The sequence below is a fragment of the Pteropus alecto genome, unplaced genomic scaffold (assembly GCF_000325575.1).
Source record: "Pteropus alecto unplaced genomic scaffold, ASM32557v1 scaffold700, whole genome shotgun sequence".
NCBI lineage: Eukaryota > Metazoa > Chordata > Mammalia > Chiroptera > Pteropodidae > Pteropus > Pteropus alecto.
This window is the reverse complement of record NW_006429611.1, coordinates 1061326-1081469: the sequence shown is the minus strand read 5'-3', so window position 1 is coordinate 1081469 and position 20144 is coordinate 1061326. Positions and strand designations below refer to the sequence as shown.

Here is a 20144-nt window from a genome sequence, read left to right as displayed (position 1 = left end):
CGGGGGCCGCACGCCTAGGCTAGGACAGGGCCAGCTTGCTGTGAGGACCGCAGCCACGTGCACTGGTGTGTCCGGCGCTGAGTGTGAGGGCAGCTCTGCATCAGACTGGCCAGGACAGACTGGACAGGGCACACCCTGCAGGCCAGAGGGCCACTTCGGGACAGAGCTGTGCTGGCAGCCCTCCCAGGGGACGTGGCTGGGGATGGGCAGAGCTGGGCATCCCTCCCACAGCATGGTCTGGGTTCCGTGGGGCTCCGTGCGCCCCCAGCAGTGACTGAGCACGCTCTGTGACGACGGGGCCCCTAGGAGGCCCGAGCCCCAGAAACCGCCCGTGTGGGCGGGCTGCTGCCCTTCACACCAGGGACTGGCAGCAGCCGGAAGCACAGGCCGGCCGGGAGCCAGCCCTGGGGGCTCGTCAGGCAGCGAGGCCCAGGGCCCACAGCCCGCTGTCCTCTTGGACTTACTGACACTACGTTCACTCTTCACCCACCACACAGATCCCTCCTCTGATCGGGCAGCTCCAGGGGCAGAAACAACACTGAGATATTGCGCGGCCAAGCTGACGCGGACCCCCGGCCTGTCTGCCAGCTGAGGTCAGCCAGGCAGCTCCAGGGGCAGAAACAACACTGAGATGTCGCGCGGCCAAGCTGACGCGGACCCCCGGCCTGTCTGCCAGCCGAGGTCAGCCCCTGCCTGGCTCTGAGCATCCACAGAGGGTGGCCGAGCGGAGGGCAGGGCGGCCCAGGCGCTCAGGAATCGGGGTCGTCTCCACCGTCCTAACCACTGGGGACGATGGCCAACAGCCTCCCACTCACTCCTCTCCGGAATCAGCCCGGAGCCCAGCCTGCCTGCCCACCGCCCGGGGCTTCCTGGGTGATCACTGGAGGCCGACACAGCCGGGCCTGGGCAGTCCTGGTGCCTGAGAGGCCCCGCGTGCCTACGGGAGGGGCAAGCAGGGTACGCTTCTCAGAGCCACAACACGGGGCATCTTCAAACCAGGACTTAGTGCTGGACCCTGTACTCCATGAGGGGCCCTCCTCTCCTCCCACCTCAGAGGCCTGGACCCCATTGCGTTGGCCAGCCTGTGGCCAGGCCCTCGGGGCAGCCTTGCCATTCTGGAAGGGCCTGCTGACCCCAGAGATGCCCTTGGAGGTGGGGAAGGCAGGGGAGACGGGGCGCAGGGGGTGCCGATCTGCAGGTCTGAGCCATCTGTCAGCTCCACACTGACCAGGCAGGCTCTGTCCCCACTGGGGGGCCTTCAGGAGGGGCCCCGCGAGCCCCCCACTCACGCACACACCCCTGCGTGGAGCTGGTTAGCTCCCCTTGCTCCAGCCAAGCGTGATCACCCGTCCATTGCAGGAACCCTGGGGGACCACCAAGGCCCGTGCCTGGCAGAGCTATCTGGCTACGTGAGTGTGTGTGCGTGCATTTGTGTGTGCCTGTGCCTAAGTGTGTGTGCCTGTGTGTGCATGTGTGTATGTTTGTGCACACGTGCCTATGTCTTGAGTGAGCATTGTGCATGCAGTGCGTGCACGTGTGCGCTTACGTGCACTGTGTATCGCATGTGTCTGTGCATGTGCATGTGCATGCATGCATGCTCATGCGCACATGTGTGCATGTGTGCCTTGGGTGAGCATGTGTGTGTGTGTGCATGCCTGCCTATGTGCGTGTGTTTGTGCACGTGGCCTGTGTGTATCTTGGGTGAGCATGTGTGTGCCTGTGTGTGTGTATGCATGCATGCATGTGAGTGTGCGCACGTGGCCTGTGTGCATCTTGGGTGAGCACGTGTGTGCCTGTGTGTGCGCGTGTGCCTGCGTGTCGGCATGCGGGGCCTGGCTTAGGCTCTGGTGTCCCTCTTTCCAGGCAGCAGCAAGACGAGTCCCACGGGCCGGGCTGACCTGCCTGCCCATCGCCACTTTCCTGTCCCTGCCTGAACCGGGACCTGCTGGCTCCGCGTCCCTCCTCCTGCCCCAGCAGGTTCCGGAAGGAGAGAAACTAATTACAGCCGATAAAGGCCTCGCTCAGCGGAAAGATGCATTTTCATAAGTTCTAATGCCAGTTGGGACAGGGAGGCTGTGCAGGACGGGCAACCAGAGCTGCCGCCCCTGAGAGGGGTGGGTGCCTGGGACCCCGCCAAGGCCAGTGCACCCCACGAAGGCGGGGGAGCTACGAGGAGAGACGGGTAAGGGGTGCTGTCTTCCTCACTGACCCAACGCTCGCCCCACGGCCCCAGTCCAGCAGCCTGGGGCGGACCCCCGGGAGCAGCTGCAGCAACTGAGCATCCGGCCACGCGTGCCTCCGGGTCCAAAGCCGCCAGCCGAGCTGCGTCCACCCACCGCAGCGCACACGGCGCCCCCGGCCCCGCCCCTCCCAGACACCCTGCGGCCCCTGGCGCCCTCGTGGGTGCTGCCCGCTGCCCCGCCCCACCTTGAACATCTGCTTCACCCTGTGCCGGGGCAGGTTCACGTTGAGCTTGTGCAGCAGCTGCAGGACCTCGCCGATGCTCAGGCTGCCGTCCCCGTTCTTGTCTGCCTCGTCGAACGTCTGCTTCAGCCACTTTGGGGCTGAGTTAGGGGCCACCACAGGTCCGACAGGGCCAGCCCACACCCTCCTGCAGCCCAAGTGCCCCTTCCCTCTTGCCTGCCCCAGACGTGGGGCCCACCAGGGGCAGAGGTGGGTCCCCGGGGTCCGCCCCCGTGCCCAAGGATATTGGTCCCTGGTTCGCTGGCGGCGGGCCAGGCTGTCCTCGTCACTGATGCCAGCCATGAGGTAGCGGAGGCCCGTGACCCAAGTACGCGCCTCGTCGCCGCTGGGCGACACCAGGCCCAGCGACTGGCGGTGGCTGCCGTGGTAGATGCTGAAGCAGCAGTTGGGGTCGAAGTTGCTGTCTGGGTACCGCTGGAAGACCTCCGACTGCCGGCCCTCGCTCACCTCCTGGATGGAGTCGATGGAGACTGCGGGGGCGGGGGAGGGGGGAACCAGTCACAGCCCTCCCCGCGGCAGGCGCCCCCACCAAGCACGCGCGGTGACCGCCGGGCCATGAGCGGCCAGGCCGGTCCCGCCTGAGGCTGGGGGTGGCTGGGCAGGGGACTGTCTCAGGGACCCTGAGGGTGGGAGAAAGACCAGGTGCGAACGTGCTGGGGACAGTGAGCGGGCTCCGCTCTGCCCCTGAGGTCCATGCCCCCCACCGTGTGTGTGAAAAACGCACCCCAGAGGGCGGCACCACCCCCACTTAGCAGCCCCGCGTCCGGCCTCTGCATCTGACCGAGGCTGCAGAGTGAAGCGGCCCGGACGAGCCAGCTCCATCCGGCCAGCACTGGCCGGCTTGTCTCCCCATTCTGAGAAGGCAAGTGCTGGCCGCAGGGCTGCGACCTTGTGGCCACCTCGCAATAAGCTCTGGCACCAGCAGGGGGAAGGGGCGCAGCAGTCCGGGGGTGCAGCGGGCTCCGGCTCAGCAGGTGCCAACTCAGTTTCCACCGAGGATCTCATTACTGGCTGCGCGCCTGGGCCCCGGAGCCTCCGCTCAGAAGCTGAGTGAGCACAAGTGCCGGGAGCTCTGAGGGTGTGTCAGGGTCCACGCCCGTGTGCGTGCAGGCACAGGCGGCCAGCACCCCCTCCGGGAGCCAGGCGCCCCGGGCTCAGCACAGTGGCCCCCACTGCATCTTCCGCAGAGCCCCCCGCCAACGCCACCGGCACCGGCTCCTGCTGCTCCCATGAGGCTGTGCCCATCTGGCTGGCGTCGTGTCCAGAGCAGAACGTGGGGGGCCCTGACTCCCCACCCTCTGCCCCCAGCCACCTGGGAGCTCCCACTGCCCCTGCCCCCTGCCCGGGCGTGCAGAGCCCACCTGCCCCTGCCTTCTCCAGCTCCCCGCGTGCACATGTGCGCGTGGTGGGCAGGTGGTTCTGGGCCTCTCTACGAGGGGGCCTGACAGTCAGGGAACAGCTGCCCCCCATTCCTCTCTCCCGGGAACCCCTCCAAGGCCACAGTCAGCCTGGCCTGCAGGTCCCTGCCCCCTCGGGGTCTCCGTGAACCCCCACCACTCTCCTCTGTTTGTCATCCTGTGCTTTTCCCGTCCTCGGCAGGACACGAGACCGGCCTGTGGCTGGGTGGTGATGCCCACACCCGTCGAAGGACACTTTCTTATGGGCCGTGTCCCCAGGATGCCCAGTGCCAGGAAGCGTGCCTGTCACAGAGCAGGCACTCTGGATGAGGGCAAGCCCCTCCCCCGGGAGACTCTCCCAGAGGGCCCCGGGTGTGGCCCTCCCCTGGGCCGGGGTGGCAGTGCTGCCCTCGGCCACTGCAGGTCTGAGGCCTGCCCTGTCACATCTGGGTCTCTCCTATCAGCAACGCCAGAGGCAGGCCAGCAAACCCCCTTCTCCTGGTCCCTGAGGACTCCTACGTGTCCCTTCCTGACCCCTGGGACCCCCGGCCCAGTCCCTGCCATGCCCCCGCAGAGTGACCCTGCCTCTCCATCCCCTGCACGAATCTTCCCGCCCAGGACCCCTCCTCACCCCGTCTTCACACCCCCACGGCAGCTTCTCACACCTGGGCCGACTTTTGGCACCAAAGTCCCGCCCTCGGCGCGCCCGGCCGGGGCCTCCGTGCTGGAGGGACGTCTCATCTCCCCTGCCAGACGGACGGTCCTCCTGCCTCTCAGCCCAGCCCAGCCTCCAGCACGGGGCTGGGTGCTCCCCACGGAGCCCCAGAAAGCTGTGCCAGGCGGGCAGCAGGGCCCGGCCGTGCCCCGCCCTGTGTGCTCAGGTCACTGCAGAACTCCAGGGCCCGCTGAGCCCGTGAGTGTGGCCCAGAGCCCCCTGAGACGCCCGGCGCGGGCTGCTCCGGGAGGGGCCCCCCACCCCGGGCGCCCCACTCACTCTTGGCCTTCTCGTTCTTGCGTGAGGGCCGCCAGCGGATGCAGGAGCGGTGCTCGTCCAGGAAGTAGAAGCGCACCAGGCCCTTGGAGCCGCCTCGCAGCTTCACCATCTGGGTCCCCGCCTGCATGGCGCTCATGCACCGCTCCACTGGGCGAGCGGACGGACGCACGGCAGAGACAGACAAGCAGACGGGTGCCGTGAGCGCTGCGGCTGCCCCGCCGCCCACTGCAGCCTGCTCCCCCACCCCCACCTGCTCGAGCACCGGCCCACTAGGTGCCTGCGACCCCCAGGCCCTGGCCTGGGTCGCACACCAATCTGGGACCCTGTTCAGGGCCAGAGCCAAAGAGGAAGCTTTCTGCCCAGTCGGCTCCTGGGAGTCGGGGGAGCTGGCCCCAATGGCCCTGGGGCCTGGGGGCCAGGTGAGGCCCCAGGACGGGCCACCTGCCCACGCCCCACCCCCATCTACCGCCGGGAGCGGCCCCAGCAGCCACAGGACACCCAGCCTTGCTCGCGGGCCCAGCCACAGGCCGCTCCCAAGTGCCGGCACCCCATGTGACACATCCAGGAAAACCTCCTCCTCCTCCTGTGTGCAATGGCCCAGGGTGGCACCAGTACACGTGGAGGCCACGGTGGGCGGGGGGAGCACAGGTCTGGGGAGGCACAGTGCTGGGATTGAGCTCCAAACCCTTCCCCCTCCCGGCCCCCTACGCCCTGCCCCTCCTCTGTGCACTTGGCCCCGTCTGCAGCCTGCAAGCCTCCCAGGTCCCAGGGGAGGTGGTGCCAGCCGGGACAGTGGCTCACTGGGGCCAGGCAGTGAGGTCCACTGTAAGGGCCGTTGTGTCCGGCACCAGCTCGCTGCTCCCATAAGTGCCAGGGACCCACCCGCCAAGGCTTCACAGCCGCCCGAGTACCCAGCCAGCCCATCCGCCAGGGCTGTGCCCTCAGCCCCTCCTTCCCGCTGCCTCCCTGTGGTTCAGCCTCTGGGCCCCAAGGGCGGGCTCAGCAGAGGGGGGTGCTGCTGGAGCCACACGACCCCTAAAGGGGGACCCCAGGAGGCAGGAGGTGCCAGTTTGCAGGGGGGGCACCCCCAGGCCTTTCACACCCGGGGGCTGGGTGGGGCTCCGCCCGGGCAGGAGCAGGTTGGCCTCTGCCCCCTTACCTAGTGGGCCAAGCTGCCACCACGGGGACACGGCCACGCTCCCTCCAACCCACAGGAGGGCCTCTGCCAAGCAGGCCACCGTTCCCTTGGTCCGGCTGGAGGTGGACGGCCAGGAGACAGACATCCCCGGACGATGGCCGGGGCGGCTCACGGGGCCCCCGGCCCGTCACGGCAGAGGTCAGGCAGTGGCAGGCGGCTCAGAGGCTCCGCGAGGACCCTCCCCTACTCTGCTTCCCCCACTTCCCCCTCAGCGCCCCCCGCGGCCCCCACAGGGCTGCTCCCAGGCCCCTCTGGCATTGGCTCGCTGTTACCTGCTGTCCCAGGAGGCCCCCAGGCCGGCCCACCCATCCCCAGGACCCCGGGCAGATCCCCGAAGGAGCAGCCTGGCAGGGCCTGCCGCGGGGGGGCCGAGCGCCTCTGCCCAATCCCCTGCGCTAATCCGAGCTGGGATCCAGCCCAGCTGGCCAGAGGATTTAGGCCAAGGGAACTCCCAGCTGGGGACCAGGAGGGGACGGGACAGGCAGCAGTGTTGTCTGAGGCCCCGGGCCGCGAGCCCCCATGTCCCGCTGGGTAACGACAGGCAGGACGGACAGGTGCCCTCCCCCCGCTGAGGACACGAAGAGCAGCTGTAAGGCCTGCAGTGACGGCCTCACAGAAGCACCCTCTGGGGCGCACCCTCAGGCCCTGCCAGGCGGTCTCCCCACCATCCTGCTCGTGCTGGACACCCAAGCCTGCCGTCCACCCTCCATCCTCGCCTGTGCCCCGCCGTCACCCCGCGCCCCCCAGGGCGGCCTGGAGGTGGGGCAGGGCCAGGGCCTCTTGTGCCCCAGTGCCCAGGCCTCTGCAGCCTGGAGACTGGAGCCGAGGGGGGGCAGGGCGACCCGCCCAGGCCTGTGGCCCACGGATGACCGGGCGCCCTGGGACTCCCAGCGCGGGCTGCAGGCCGCACGTCTCCGAGGCTGGGTCTAGCCCTCCCCGCCTGCCTCGCCCAGCTCCAGGCCCCTGGCTGTGCAGCTGCGGCCCCCAAACACCAGCCCCCAGCTTGACCCTTCTGGGTGGAGGTAGCCCATTGCCCAGGGCACCTTCGTCACTGCAAACCGTCCCTGGAGGCTGGGCTGGCCTGAGCCTACTGCCCGCCTCATGCCTGACCTGGCCTGGCGAAGAGGGCCGGGCCCAGGAGCCCCCGCTAACCGGACACAAGGCCGCACCAGCGAAGGCCCAGGCGGGGCAGCCACACCCAGAAGGAGCTGACCACACACGGGGCAGCTCCGGGCCGCGAGGAGCAGGGGCAGGCCAGCAGGAGACACAGGAGCGATGGCTTCCTGGGCTGACGCGGAGAACCAGGGCCACCGGCCAGACTCGCGCGACCACCCCGGGCAGAGCCCACTCAGCCTCTGCCAAGGAGGCAGCAGCCCTCGCGGGAGGCCGTTCCCTGGGCAGTCGGGGGAGGGGCCCTTAGCCTCCGGGATGGGCAGGGGGAGACGGGAGAAGGAACCAGAAACCCCAGGGCCCATGGGGGCCAGAGCGGGGCAGGGGGTTGTCCAAGGCTCGGCCTGGACGAGGCCCGGGGGCCCACGCACCCACTCCCTAGGCCAGCAGACGCTCCCACCACTCCCCGCTGCTGACCCTGCGACCACCCCCGACTCCGGCGGCCATCCCTCCACGGCCCTCCCTCCCCCGCAAAAGCCCGCAGTTCCTCAAACCCAGGTCGCAAGGGGCCACATCTGTTATTGCCGCCCCCACGGCTAACCTCAGTCTGGGGGTGCTCCCATCTCCCGGCTCCCCATAGCTGCCGTGCTGGCCACTCCGTGCCTTCCTCGGGCACATCCTTGGGCTCTCGGCCACTAGCTGATCAATGGTCTCTTGTCACTGGGGGCTTGGCTGCCTCCATCGGCTTGGGCAGGGCTTCGGGGACGGGCACTGATTGAGTGGGCACCCCACAGGCCCTGAGTCCTCCTCAGCTGCCCCGGGCCGTAATCCTCCATGGATCAGGCAGACAAAGGCCCAGCTGATCCGGCCTGATGCAGGGCCCTATCGGCAAGGGGGACCCCGGTGACCCCACCCTACCTCCGACTCCCCACGAGACCGGTGGATACAGAAATGCGGCTGCTGTGCAAAGGCGGGGTGCTCAGGGCCCCAAGGTACCACGGGGGAGCCCCTGGCCCGGGAGGCCGTGTCTGGCACCCTCACTGGGTGCGTTCAAAGGCCACGCCCTGGGTCACTGCCAAGCTGTTCGACAGGCCCCGAACCCGGGTGGCTCAGTCCCCAAACTAGGAGGCACGGTCCCCCCCTCCGCACCCCGACTCCTGGCACAGCACTGGCCTCAATGAGGGGACAAGGCAGAGTGCCCCCCAGAGCCTAAGACAGAGGTCCCTGCCTCCCACCCTCACCCAGGCCCCCAAAAGCCCAGGTAGGCAATGCCGGCCAGCACCCCAAGCCCCCACGAGGTCACCCGAGCCAGCCCCACCCTCCACTCCCTCGGAGTCACACTCGGGGCCCAGGTCCCAAGGCCTGAGAGACCCCCACCCAATGCTGCCTGAAAGCAGACACTGGCCGACGCGGAGGGAGAAGGACCTGGCTCCCACTGCCCCATAGTGGAGTCCCGGGGGGCCCCTGGGTGCCTTTCACACCAGCGCCAGGCTCACGCCTCCACCCGGCGCCCACCTGCACGCTGCCCGCTCCGCTGACCGGTGTAGGCGCAGCAGGCCCTCCACTGCTGTCTCACAGGCCCCAGCCCTCAACACAGTCAGCCCGGTGCTTCCCGCCCGGGCCCAGCCTCAGTCGGGCCCAGACACCTGATGTGGCTGCCAGGGCCTCTCACCCGTCCCCCACCGAGCCGCAGGCCACGTGGGAGGCCAGCTTGGCCCGCACCCCCAGGCCAGGCCAGGTGGGGCCAGCAGCCCTGGTCAGGAAGGGGCAGGGAGCTCCTTGGGGATCCAGGGTGCCCAGGCCCCTCACGCCGCCCGCACGCGGCAGCAGCCCCCATCCCAGCTGCGCCCCGGACTCCCTGCTCTGATCCTCATCCCAAGTGACCCCTGCCAGCTCCCCGGGGCTGCCTGACAGGCCCACACGCATTATCTGCACACTGTGTGACCCCCGGGCGCCCCGGTCCAGCTGTCCCTGCCCTGGCTGGGAACAACCCACAACAGGCGCCCGAGTGTGGGTAAGCACTGGCTGGGCCCCCAGCACCAAGGCCACCCAGCCTGCTCTGGGAGGTGACACACGGCCAGCGCCTGGCACGGCACAGCTGTCACTCATCTGCTGTGGCCGTCCAGCTCTCTAGGGCTCGGCCACCGCCAGGCAGCACCAGCGCCTCCAGCTGCGTCCCGTAGGAGCCTGGTGGACAGACGGACAGGCGGGCAGGCGCAGGCAGGGCTCCGAGGCCTCCGGGGCTGCCGGGCCCTGGGCCCACACTGACCGCCCAGAGGACCCGTCACGACCCTCCTGGCCCCAGCCCCGGCACCGAGGCTGAGCTGCCAACCGGGATGGCCCAACCTGACCCAGAGGAGAGCGTCACGCGGCCCCCGCCCATCTCTGTGCCTCAGTGTCCCCATCTGTCAGAAGGCACCTGCCCTTCGCTCCCTTCTCCCCAAGCCCTGCACAGGACAGGGCGGCCCAGGACAGGGCAGCGGCCGCTCCACAGTGGGGAGCCCTCACTGCAGGAGCTGGGAGCACTTTCGTTTCTGTGGCACAGACTGCTCTTGTCCTGACACAGGTGACAAGAGGCCAGCGGCCAGCATCTGCGCCTCTCCCCCAGGGCAGCATCTGCGCCTCTCCCCCAGGGAAAGGCAGATTCATCTCCCAGCAAAACTCACAGACACCCACAGAGACACCCACAGGCTTCCCGGCGCGAGCGTGCCCTCACTCAGGCGGGCCCTGGAGGTGCTCAGCCCCCTCCGCCCGATGGCTTGTCCCTTCACTGAGCAAGCCTGTCAGGCTGGGTGTGGGGCCCAGCCCTGGCCCCTCTGGACGCCCGCCGGCCCCTGCAGCCGGCCCTGCTCGTCCAGCTCTGGCCCCTCCTCCTCCAAAACTCCTGGCCTTCTCGAAGAACCTTTAAGTGGGCACTTCCTGTGCTCAGCCTCGTCCAGCAGCAGCAGGACGCGTGGGGAGCCATTCAGGCCGCAGCCCTCAGGGGCCCTGAGCCCCCCGCGTCTCCCGCAGCAGCCCCGAGCTCCCTGCCTCGCCACTGCTCAGCTCTCCACCGGGCCCCACTTTGCGAGCAGTGGGCGCTCGGCCTGGGCCTGGGCGGCGAAGAAGGCGGATGAGGCCACCCTGCCCCGGCCACGCGGGAATCCAGCCCCTCGCAGGAGGCGGGGACGGGCCCACACACATATGGCCGAGACGATTTAAACGTCTGAGAAGCAGCTCGCCGTCCCCCCCACACCCCGCGTCTGGGCGCTGCCTCCCACCTGCTTTTATTTTATCAGAGAGTGTGAGTCGGCTCCTCGCACCCGCCCCCCATGGGACCCCAGGGCACCTGTGCCCAGCGCCCGGGGGCACAGGAGCCGGGGCTGGCCCAAGGGGTTCGTGCCAGGGCAGTGGGGCCTGGGGGTGGCTTGGCGGGGTCAGCAAGGCCTGGGCTGGCCCCAGACAAGCCTGGGGGGAAGGCCGGGGTCGGGACCGGAAGCACAGGGGAGAGGGTGCCTCAGAGCCCTCTTCGCAGGCCGGCGGCTCAGGCAGGCCCTGGCCCTACCTCGCCCAGCTTGGCATCCAGGACCCCAGAGGGGCCCAGGACCGGTCCGCCAAGCTTCGCGCTGCCCCTTGGGCTGCTCCTGGCCACCTGCCGTTTCGTGGCCTGTGCACCAGAGTCCAGGGAGCCAGGGACGCGTCGAGTGTGCCAGAGAGCAGGGGTGGGCTCAGATCGCCCAGCTGCCAGCCAACCGCAGACCTGGGCCTGCACCTCCCCCTCCCCACAGAGGCCCAGCGGGTCATTCTCTAGGCGGGGACAGGGGAGGGCCAGAGGGACATTTCTGTCCGTGACCCAGCAGGCGTGATGGGACAGAAGCATTTGTGATGGGCATAGCCGTCCACAGCTGGCCCAGGCTCCTGCAGCAGTGGCCAGGAATGGACAGGACTTTCTGGAGGTTAGGGACGTCCAGTGACCGGGGCCCTCCCCTGGAGAAGTCCCTTCCAGTGCAGTGGCCCCCATATGGTCACCGAGCCTGCCGAGCTCCACAGGGGACCTGGGTCTTCGGCACAGTGCGGCCCAACACCTGCCTGAGCCCGGGCCCCTCACGCCGGCCTCAGCATGGGCCCCTCCCACAGCCACTGTCCCGGGCCCCTCACCGCCCAGCAGTCCCCAGGCCAGCCACGCAGCACTGGCACACTGGACAGTCCTGCGGGACAGGCCTCTATGAATAGCCGTGCACGGCCTCGGCACACTGGGGTTCCCGCCCTGCTTCCCGCACCCGCACAGAGCGGAGGTGGATGGGGCTCACGGGATGGCTGACGTGCACCCACCTCGGCTAAGGCACCCTGGAGGGAGGCGCCCGGCCGTGCAGGGCGGGTCCAGGGAGCCCCCAGGGAGCCGAGAGTGAAAGAGGCTCACAGCAGTGGCCAGGTCGGGCACTTTCCTGAAAAGTCAGCAGATGGAGCCCAGCCCGCCTGTGGGGAGCAGAGGAAATGCCTGCCGTGTGGGGCCCGCAGCGCCCAGGGAGGGGTCCTCTCGCTTTGGCGACCAGCCCTGCCCCGCCCCACCCCGCCGGAGCCCGGCAGCCAGCGGGGGAGGCTGTGCAGCAGCTGGTGGGGCCGGATGGCCGCCGGGCAGAGCGGACTGGGCGGGCACCGGGCCACGGAGCAGGCAGGAAGCAGAAGGCTGAGCCCGTGCCGTCCCGGCCGCGGCTCGCCCGCCAGACCAGCCTCCCCCGGGGCTGGCACCGCGAGGCTGTTCCAGGAACGCGGCCTCCAAGTTTGACTTCCCGAGGTTCCAGGGCCTCCTGTGGGACCCCCACCTGCTCCCCTGCCTGGGGCTGGGCCAGCCGCCAGCCCTGCCGCTTGCCCTGAGCTAGGCCGGGGTCTCCCGACTCCCATGCGTGGTGTCCGGACGCTTGCCCGCTGCCGACAGCGGTCACCTCCACCGCAGGGGCCGGCACGGAGGCGCGAGTGTGGCCCACTGTCCCCAAGTCAGGGGCCCCATCACGGCTCCTAAGGATGTGCCTGCTGAAGGGGCCTCCCTTAGGCGCCCGCCTGGGTGCCCTGCCCCCGGACACTGACCCCGAGGGTGCCTCGGGCAAGGGGACGGTCAGAGCAGCGTACTATTCCCTTCGGCCGGCCACCCAGCACGACGCGAGGCCCCACCCTGGGGTCCCCCACACGCAGTGCCCCGAACGGGCGGAGGCCCTGTGCGGGGCTGCCCAGGCAGGCCGCTTCTCCCCGCCAGCTTCCCAGGGCCGGAGAGAATGTCCCGTCCTGGGGGTGCCCCCTGCCCCGCCGGGGGTCCACAGCCATGGGCTTTTCCCACACAGGAAGCCGGTCCAGCCAACGGGAGCCCCCATACACGCCGCCCTGAAGACCAGGTCCAGAGAGAAACGGCCCCTCCTCGTGACCCCCGAGCGCGGAGCGGCTGGCACCAGAGACAGCCTCCTGCGCACCCCCCACCCCTGCCGCAGGAGGGGGGCACCCTGGGCCGGGGCCCGCCCACTGGCTTTGCAGGAGGAAGGTGCCAAGAGCTGCAAGACCACCGCCATCAGCTCGTTAGCTATGCAGATGGAGGGCCGGACCCAAGACTCGGACCATCTGCTCATCCCCGCGGCGTGCCGGAGAGACGTTCTGTCCCTGGGGCGGCGGGGGGGCGGGGTGCGCTCCTCCCAGCTGATAAGGGACGCTCCGCATGCTTCCGCCTGCGGTCGGCCAGGCCCTCGGCTCCGAGCACGGGGACACAGGGTGGGCTCACGGCTGCCCCGGCTGCTGCCGCCCCAGACCCCTCCCCAAACCGTGGCTCCTCCCTTGCTGGCTGCTGCCGCCGGGTGTCAGATCTCGCTGGACCCTGGGCCTTGGGGCCACACGGCAGCATCCAGTCCCTGCACAGTCAGCAGGAGGGCGTCCTGCACCCGGAAAGCCCACCCACCCACGGGATCCCAGCCACCAACTGGGACAGGGGCTGTGGTCAGGGAGTTGGTGCTCTCAGGGGTGGCGGGACCACACAGCCAAGCCAGAAGTGTCTGTGCCACCAGCCCACGTGCACCTGCCACACTGTCCCCCATTCATAAAAGCCATTGCAGCCAGGGAGGGGACAGCTGCACGGGCCAGGCACACTCGCTTTGGATGCCCTGCTGCCCCTTCCACAAGAGGCTCAGAGACAGCCAGTGCCTGGCTGGAGGTCACACAGCTCATCAGCCGCACTGCCTGGAACACTTCCTGGGCCGCCAGGCAGGGACGCCCCTGCTCCCTACACACGCTCGCCCAGGCTGCCCAGCCCTCCCCCGTGTCCATGCCAGTCCGGAGGCAGAAGCAGCAGGTCCAGCCCCCAGACAGCCCCCAGGAGGCAAGCTCCTGCCGTCCCCGGCCCCCGGTCCCGAAGCAGGAAGTTCTGTTGTGTGGCCCGAGTGGCCCCAGCTGCAACCGACGCTGCCCCTTCCCTGCCTGATGCTGCCCACCCCTGGCCCACGGCAAGAGCTGCCCCGGGGGCAGACAGAGACCCGCCGGAAGGAGCTCTGCCCCGCCTGCTCTCTGCAGGATCGCCTCCCGCCCCAGCTCCGAGGTGCCCGGCGGCCCTGGGCAGCCTCAGAGGGCTCCTGCCACCCCCGCTGACCCGTGCTGTCTGCCCAGGGCAGTGCCCGGGCCCCCAGGTCAGGCCAGCAGGACACACCTGAGCAACAAATCTCCCTCCGGGGGGCAGGGTCCGGAACCTAGAGGGCTCAGCAAACGCCTGCCGGCCCCTCTGCAAGAGGCAGCCGCTGCTCTGTCCCTGGTGCTGACCGGAGCTCAAGCCCCGCCCCCGCCCTGAATGAGGGGTGCGGGTGGGGTGCCCCCAGAATCTCGCGGGCCAGAATACCCCAGACTAACCCCCGACTGAGGCTGGGGTCCGCTGGGGGAGGTTGGAGGTGAGGGGACTGTCCCCTAGGCTTAGGGGCACCTCCTCCCACCGCCTGTCAGGGTCATCTCCACCCTTAGGTTCCCGACCGGGGGACGACTGGGGGTCGGGCGGGAAGGGGGACCCCAGAGACCCCTGGGGGAGGGGCCGAGCGCTGCCGCGTGGGTCAGCGGGTCAGCGGCGGGCGGCTCTGCAGCTGCCACGGCGCCTTCCTCGAGCTCCTCCTGCCCCCTTACCTTGGTCCCTACTGAGCCCGCCGGGGTCCCCCGGGTCCTCCATGGCCTGTGGGTGCCACCCCCTTGGTCACCGGTGCTGTCGCAGGGGCCGGGTGGCAGGCTGGCCCCACGTGTCCCTGTGCCCCCCAAGCTGCACCCCTGCCATCCTCGTCCCCACTCTGCCCGCTGCTGCGGCTGGAACCGCCTCCCGCGGGAGCCCCGCCCGCCTTAACCCTTTGCAGCCCGCCCAGCAGCCTCTGGTGGGGCGCTCGGAGGCCAGCCCCGGGAAGCTGGCTGTTCCCACAGAGGCTCCAGCGACACCTCCTGCCTCCACGTCCCCCTCTAGGCCCCCCAGGAGCTGACTGTCCCCCAGATGGCAGCTCCCTCCGGACCACCGGGACCTCTGATCATTGCACACAGCCTCCCCCCCGCCCCGTGGGCTGGGCCCAGCACTCCCGGGGTGGCCAGGGTGACAGTCCACTGGCTGCCGGCCAGGGACGTGTGCACAGGGCCACCATAGGGTCCAGTAGAACCCAGCTCCTTGAGGTTCACGTCCCTCCTGTGCTCCTGCCCTGCTGCCCTCCAGGTCCCTCAGCGGAGTCTGGGCGGGGGGGGCTGGGGTGTGGGAGAGGAGCCCCCTGCCCCGCCTGCTGCCTGGCCAAGCAGAGAGCAGAGCGGGGGGAGGGGCATGTGCTGAGCAGCCCCAACCATCGGTCCCCAGCCGCCCCTGCTTCTCGGTGGCTGAGTTGGGGGTTAACCTGCTGCCCCACAGAGGGAAGTAACACTCCTCAGCTCAAGGACAAGGCTCTCCACCCTCAGGGGCTGCTTTGAAAGCTGCCACTTCTGCTGCGGCCCATCTGATGGGACTGACCTGCAGCCAGAGGGTGGCCTGGGTGGGGGGTTCTGGAAACATGGGAGGCCGAGAGTTTGAGACCAGCAGGCGAGGCCCCCAGGGTGTGACCGCCTCCTGCCAGTGAGGCCCCAGGTGTGGAGGGGGAGGGAAGCCACGTGAGCTGCCACCACCACCTGGGTCCGGCACAGAGAATGCCCCGAGGCCCACCGCCCAGGGCTGCCACCCCTCCTGCTCTGCCTCTCATGGAGACCGGGCCCTCGGTCAGAGCGTCCACTGCCTGGGCTCAGGGGACCTGCCCTCGTGAGCCAACACTGCAACTCCAGTGTCCACACAGCCAGGGTCCCCAGGCCTGTGTCCGTGGGGCTGGTGGAGATGGAGGAAGGGAGGGGCACTTAGCCCGACTGACTTTTCTGCTGGCGGCGCCCACGGCGGAGCGGGAAGGCCGGGGCGGGGTTTTCCAAGCCAAGGGGGCCAGCGCTAGCAACGCCACCGAGTGCAGATGCGCGAGAGGCGTCCAGAGGCAGCAGAGAGTGGTCCAGCTCTGCCACACCTGGGCTCCGAAGGTCCCCTTGGACAGTCCCCTGTGGAGAGGACCAGCCACCCCGAAGCCGCAGAGCAGGAGAAACTGGGGCAGGGAGACGGGAGAGACCAGAGCCGACCCGGGGAGGCGAGGACGGGGCGGGGTGCGCACCGCAGGGCCCGCCGGCCTCCCCCCAGCCCCCCAGAGTGGACAGAGGCCCCTGAGCCACCGTCTCCTGCACAGAGGCGGCTGAAACGCGCCTCCAGGTTGGGGTGAAGAATCCACGGGTGTCGCCAGCCGCCTGCTGCTCCAGCCCAGAGATGACTTCCGTTCTCAGCCCGTGATTAAAAGCGGTGATTAAGAGCCTAGCGCCGCACATGTTCATTTGCTTAAGATTCTGATTTCCCAAATCTCCTTTCTGGGCATTTAAGCAAAATTCTGTCTTTGAGAGCATTTGGCCTGGCTGGCGGTGGGCGGGGACGCACGTTGCTGGCAGGGCCCCAGGGGTGCAATTCTTTTCTTGTTTGAAGAGGGGACTGGAACAGACAGATACCTCAGGTGACGGGGAGCAAGCCAGGCCCCTGCCTGAGCCCCTCCGGGGCGGGGAGCCCCCGTGTGCCCTCCTGCCAGGCACGCCACCCCTCTGCCCCACGTGCCTGCTCCCTGCCTCCGCCGCACCCACCACACATGTTCCCTGCCTCGGGGCTGACGGCGCCGGGCAGCCTGGGGTGACAGGGATGGGGCTCGCCACCCCCGGGGCAGGGCTGGGGTGCCCGAGGAGGACAGAGCCAGGGCTGGCACCCTGCGTCCCCCGCCCCGGGCCTGGGCCCCTGCCTCCCAGCCTGACTGTATCTGCGCAGAGGCCAATCGGCGGCCACAGGTGACGCAGCTCCTGGCTCTGTCCTTCACTTCCCCGGCATTGCCGGGGGAGGCTGTGCCCTAAGACCAGCCTGGACCTTGGTGCTGGTCCCTGGCCAGGCCTGTCTCGCTCGTGCCTGTTTTCCCGCCTGAGCGACGGGAACGCGGCTGGCAGCCCTCCCTGCCTGCTCCGGACAGCCGTGATCCCGTCGGCCTCTGCACGTGGAGCCTGCCACCCAGCGCTGACCCCATGGCTCTGGCTCCTTGTCCCTCCCGCTGACACCGCACCAGGCGTCCGGCCCTGCCGCACCTCCATCCAGGTCGGCCCCAGCGCTTGACACACTGGACAGAGGTCCCGAGAGGCCAGAGGCGGCCCGGGGTCGCCGTGGGTGGAACGTGGGCCCCGGCCTGCTCCGCAGCGCGCCCGAAGCCTGGCTGCCGCCTGGGGTTCCACGACTTACAAGACGTGACACGGCGCTTCTCCGACACCGAGGGCAGCCGCGCCCGGGGCAGGTGCTGGACGGGGGCGGGGGACACGGACCAGGGCCACGATCAGGCCAGGGCTCCCCCGGTTTGCGGGCACCCCAAGGGCCGACATGTGTGCACACGTGTGGTGTGTGTGCCCAGCACGCACCGGAATCGACACAGTGTTTGAAACGGAAAAGCACCCGAGAGGGCCAGGGACACAAGACCCTGATGGGGACGCAGAGACTGGGGACCTGGGGACGCGGCAGAGGGACCCCTGGCATGTCCCTACTCCTGCGCCCACAGGCCACCTCAGAATGCCAGCGTCACCAAGGCCCCCAGAGGCCACTGGGTCCACCGTCTCTGCTTTGCAGACAGGGCACCCGAGGCGTGGGGTCTTGCTCAGGGCTCCAGGCCAGGCAGAGGCAGAGCCAGGACCAGGACCAGACCCTGACCCCAGGCCACAAATGCCACATCTCCCCCGAGGTGGGCCACCCCAGATGTCACACTGGCCCCTGCTGATCAGCTCTCAAAAGCGTGAGCACGTGTCTAAAGATGCAAAGGCCCTCAGGTGACAAGCCAGTACCCACAGCTCTGCCAGGGGAGAGACACGGCCAGGGACGGGCCCGAGAGTTTAGTGGTCACTCAGCATCGGAGCCAGTTTAGTGCCGCCTTCTCGGCTGGGGTCAGAGTTCTGTGCTGTTAGGAAATCGAGCTGCTCAGGGGTCCTTGCCGTGGCCGGATGCACCCCCAGCCCCTCCACACTCACCCAATACACCTGTACGGGCTGAGCGGACCCTTCCTCCGGGAGTGGCTGGAAGGGAGAGGCAAACTGGCTTCCAGGGGACACCCTACCCCCCGGCCCAGACCCCCACATGGAGTCACCCCCAGGACTCAGTCAGGAGCCCATGGCCTGGCCAGGGCGGGGCCGGACCACGGGGTGACGGCCTCACCGAAGTTGCCCGCAGCGACCCCGGGCTGCGGGCTGAGATGCAGCGGGCCGGACAGGCCGTGGGCAGCAGGGAGGTCCCACCACGCAGTGTGGCCAGCGCAGGCCGAGCTCCAGAGGGGGAGTGTCTGGGAAGACAGACCAAAGTGGGGCGTAGGCAAAGCCCAGAAACCGGACAGAAGCACGGACGCTGGGCAAACGGCCAGCGGAACCGACCGCACAGGCCCTGGGTGGGAGCGTCCCCACTTACCCAGGACAGCCCCAGCACCCCCGTGCGAACCCCAGACTCCCCACGCCCGGCAGAGCCAGCAGGCAGCTTCGAAAGGAACGCAGCTGAACCCCCAGAAGAAAGGCATCCATAAAGACAGCACAACAGAGAACGGTTGGATCTGGGGTCCGCGGAGTCAGGGGTCAGCGGAGGAGGTGGGGTCCCACTGGCCAGGGTGGTCGTCATCCCCACAGCATCCCGGGGGCCCCGCCAGTGGTGACCGGCTCCAGCACCAGAGCAAGGTGGGATCCGCCCACGGGGAGGAAGCTGGGGCGACCGGGCGATTCGGGGCGGGCTGGCAGGGAGGGGACGGAGGCCCAGATGGCGGAGGGGCGGGAGCTTCTGGATGGCTCTGCCCACACGTTTGAGCCCCCAGGGGCCAGGGGCCAGGTCCCTGCAGGGACAGACCACACTCGTCCCTGCCTGTGGCACCCACAGCCACAACGCTCGTCCGTCCACTCTGCTCCCTACAGGACAGCCCTGAAGCCTCTGCTCGGGCCAGAGAGGCCTGGACGGGGTCATTGGGTCAGGGCCTCACCCTGGGCTGCTGTGACCCCATCGCACGGGGTCACAGCAGCCCGCAGGAGCAGGCACTGCCCTCACTGCCTGACCTAGATTTCACGCCCGCGGGCGGCAGCCAGGCAGAGCCACAGCCAGCCTGGTGGGAGGACAGGCGGCCGGATTCCAGGGCAAACGCAGCCGCACAGCCCCCAGCCGGCCCACCTGGGGACACCCTCCCCCGACGCCCCCAGCAAGGTCTGTCGGGAGCTGCCTATGACCCAGCCCGGTCCCTTCCCACAGCCTGCGCCCACGGCAGGCAGGCCAGTTCCCAGGACCCGGGCGTCCCCTGCAGTCTGGCCGGCCTGGCTCACGTGTGTGCCATGCCTCCTGGGCATGGGGTGGGAAGCCACTGGACCACTTGCACTGATTAAAAACACAGAAATCCTTGAAGTTGGAAGCACGTGCTTGTAAATGCATGCAAATCAGCTCCTGCCTCTGGTGATCTCAGGGCTGGCCAAAGGGGGCCACGCAGGCAGGCACACACCCCCTCCCCAGAGCCCGGCCGCCCGTGTCTGTCCCCCGCTGTCAGCCAACGGTTACTGAGCACCTGCTGGGTGTCAGGCGTGCGCTTGGACTGGGAGGGTGTAGTATGCGAATCAGAGCAGCCCCAGCCTCATGGAGCTTCTGACCGGGGCGGGGAGAGCAGAGGACAGCCCTGGTCCCAGTCCCTTGGGGAGCCCCGGGAGAGCGTGGGCAGTGGAGGGGGCCCCAGGGCACCGCAGCCTTCACAAAGCCAGCGAAGACCAGCATGGCACGCTGCAGAGCAGGGCCCCTGGGGACAGGGGTTCTCCGACTCACACCCCTCCTCGGCCTGGGCCTGGAGCAGGAGGTCGGGGCTGAGACCGAGAAGGGGCCCGGGCAGGGGCTGGAGCGTGCCGGCTGGTGCCCGCTCTGCCAGCTCGGGCACGTGGCCGAGGTAGGAAGGAGCTGGAGGTGAGCACGTGGCAGGGGCTGCCTGCGGGACCCGCCCTGGCCGCCAGCACCCCGCCCCTCACACGGCAGGCGGCCCGGTCACAGCCCTCTCCCGACCTGGTCTCCCACGAAGATGCAATTCCTAAGTTCAGCCCGTCACCACTCAGATGCCACTTGCTGAGTGGCATCTTCCCTGATGGAATGAAAATCATTTAAAGGCCTGAGTGGGAGCACGTGAGCCCGCAGCAAACAAACTGAGTGCGTGGTCAGATGGGGCTCTCGTCACGGTGACTGCTGACTCGTCACGGTGTCTCCACCATGGGAAGAAGGCCAGGCCACCCCCGGAGGGGCCATGCAAGGCACGGCCCATGGCTTAGCCCCAGCGGGGTGTCTGGGGCGTCTGGGGTGTGCAGAATAGGCTGGCACCTGCAAGGTTCCGAAACTGATCCCCTAAGACCCCCCCATTCCCGCAGGGAC

At 69.0% G+C, this 20144-nt stretch overlaps 1 protein-coding gene across 1 annotated transcript in view; it reads right to left on the bottom strand.

The window, feature by feature from the left end:
- Positions 1–6173, bottom strand: part of PLCH2 (phospholipase C eta 2) — a 24537-nt gene extending 18364 nt beyond the window's left edge. The window contains exons 1-4 of the mRNA XM_006903946.2: positions 6035–6173; positions 4876–5022; positions 2701–2954; positions 2428–2556 (exon numbers count right to left, since the gene is read on the bottom strand). Of these exons, the coding sequence (XP_006904008.1) occupies positions 2428–2556; positions 2701–2954; positions 4876–5022; positions 6035–6158 (654 nt within the window). The 5' untranslated portion in view covers positions 6159–6173. The remainder of the gene's footprint in view (positions 1–2427; positions 2557–2700; positions 2955–4875; positions 5023–6034) is intronic.
- Positions 6174–20144: the final 13971 nt, after the last annotated feature.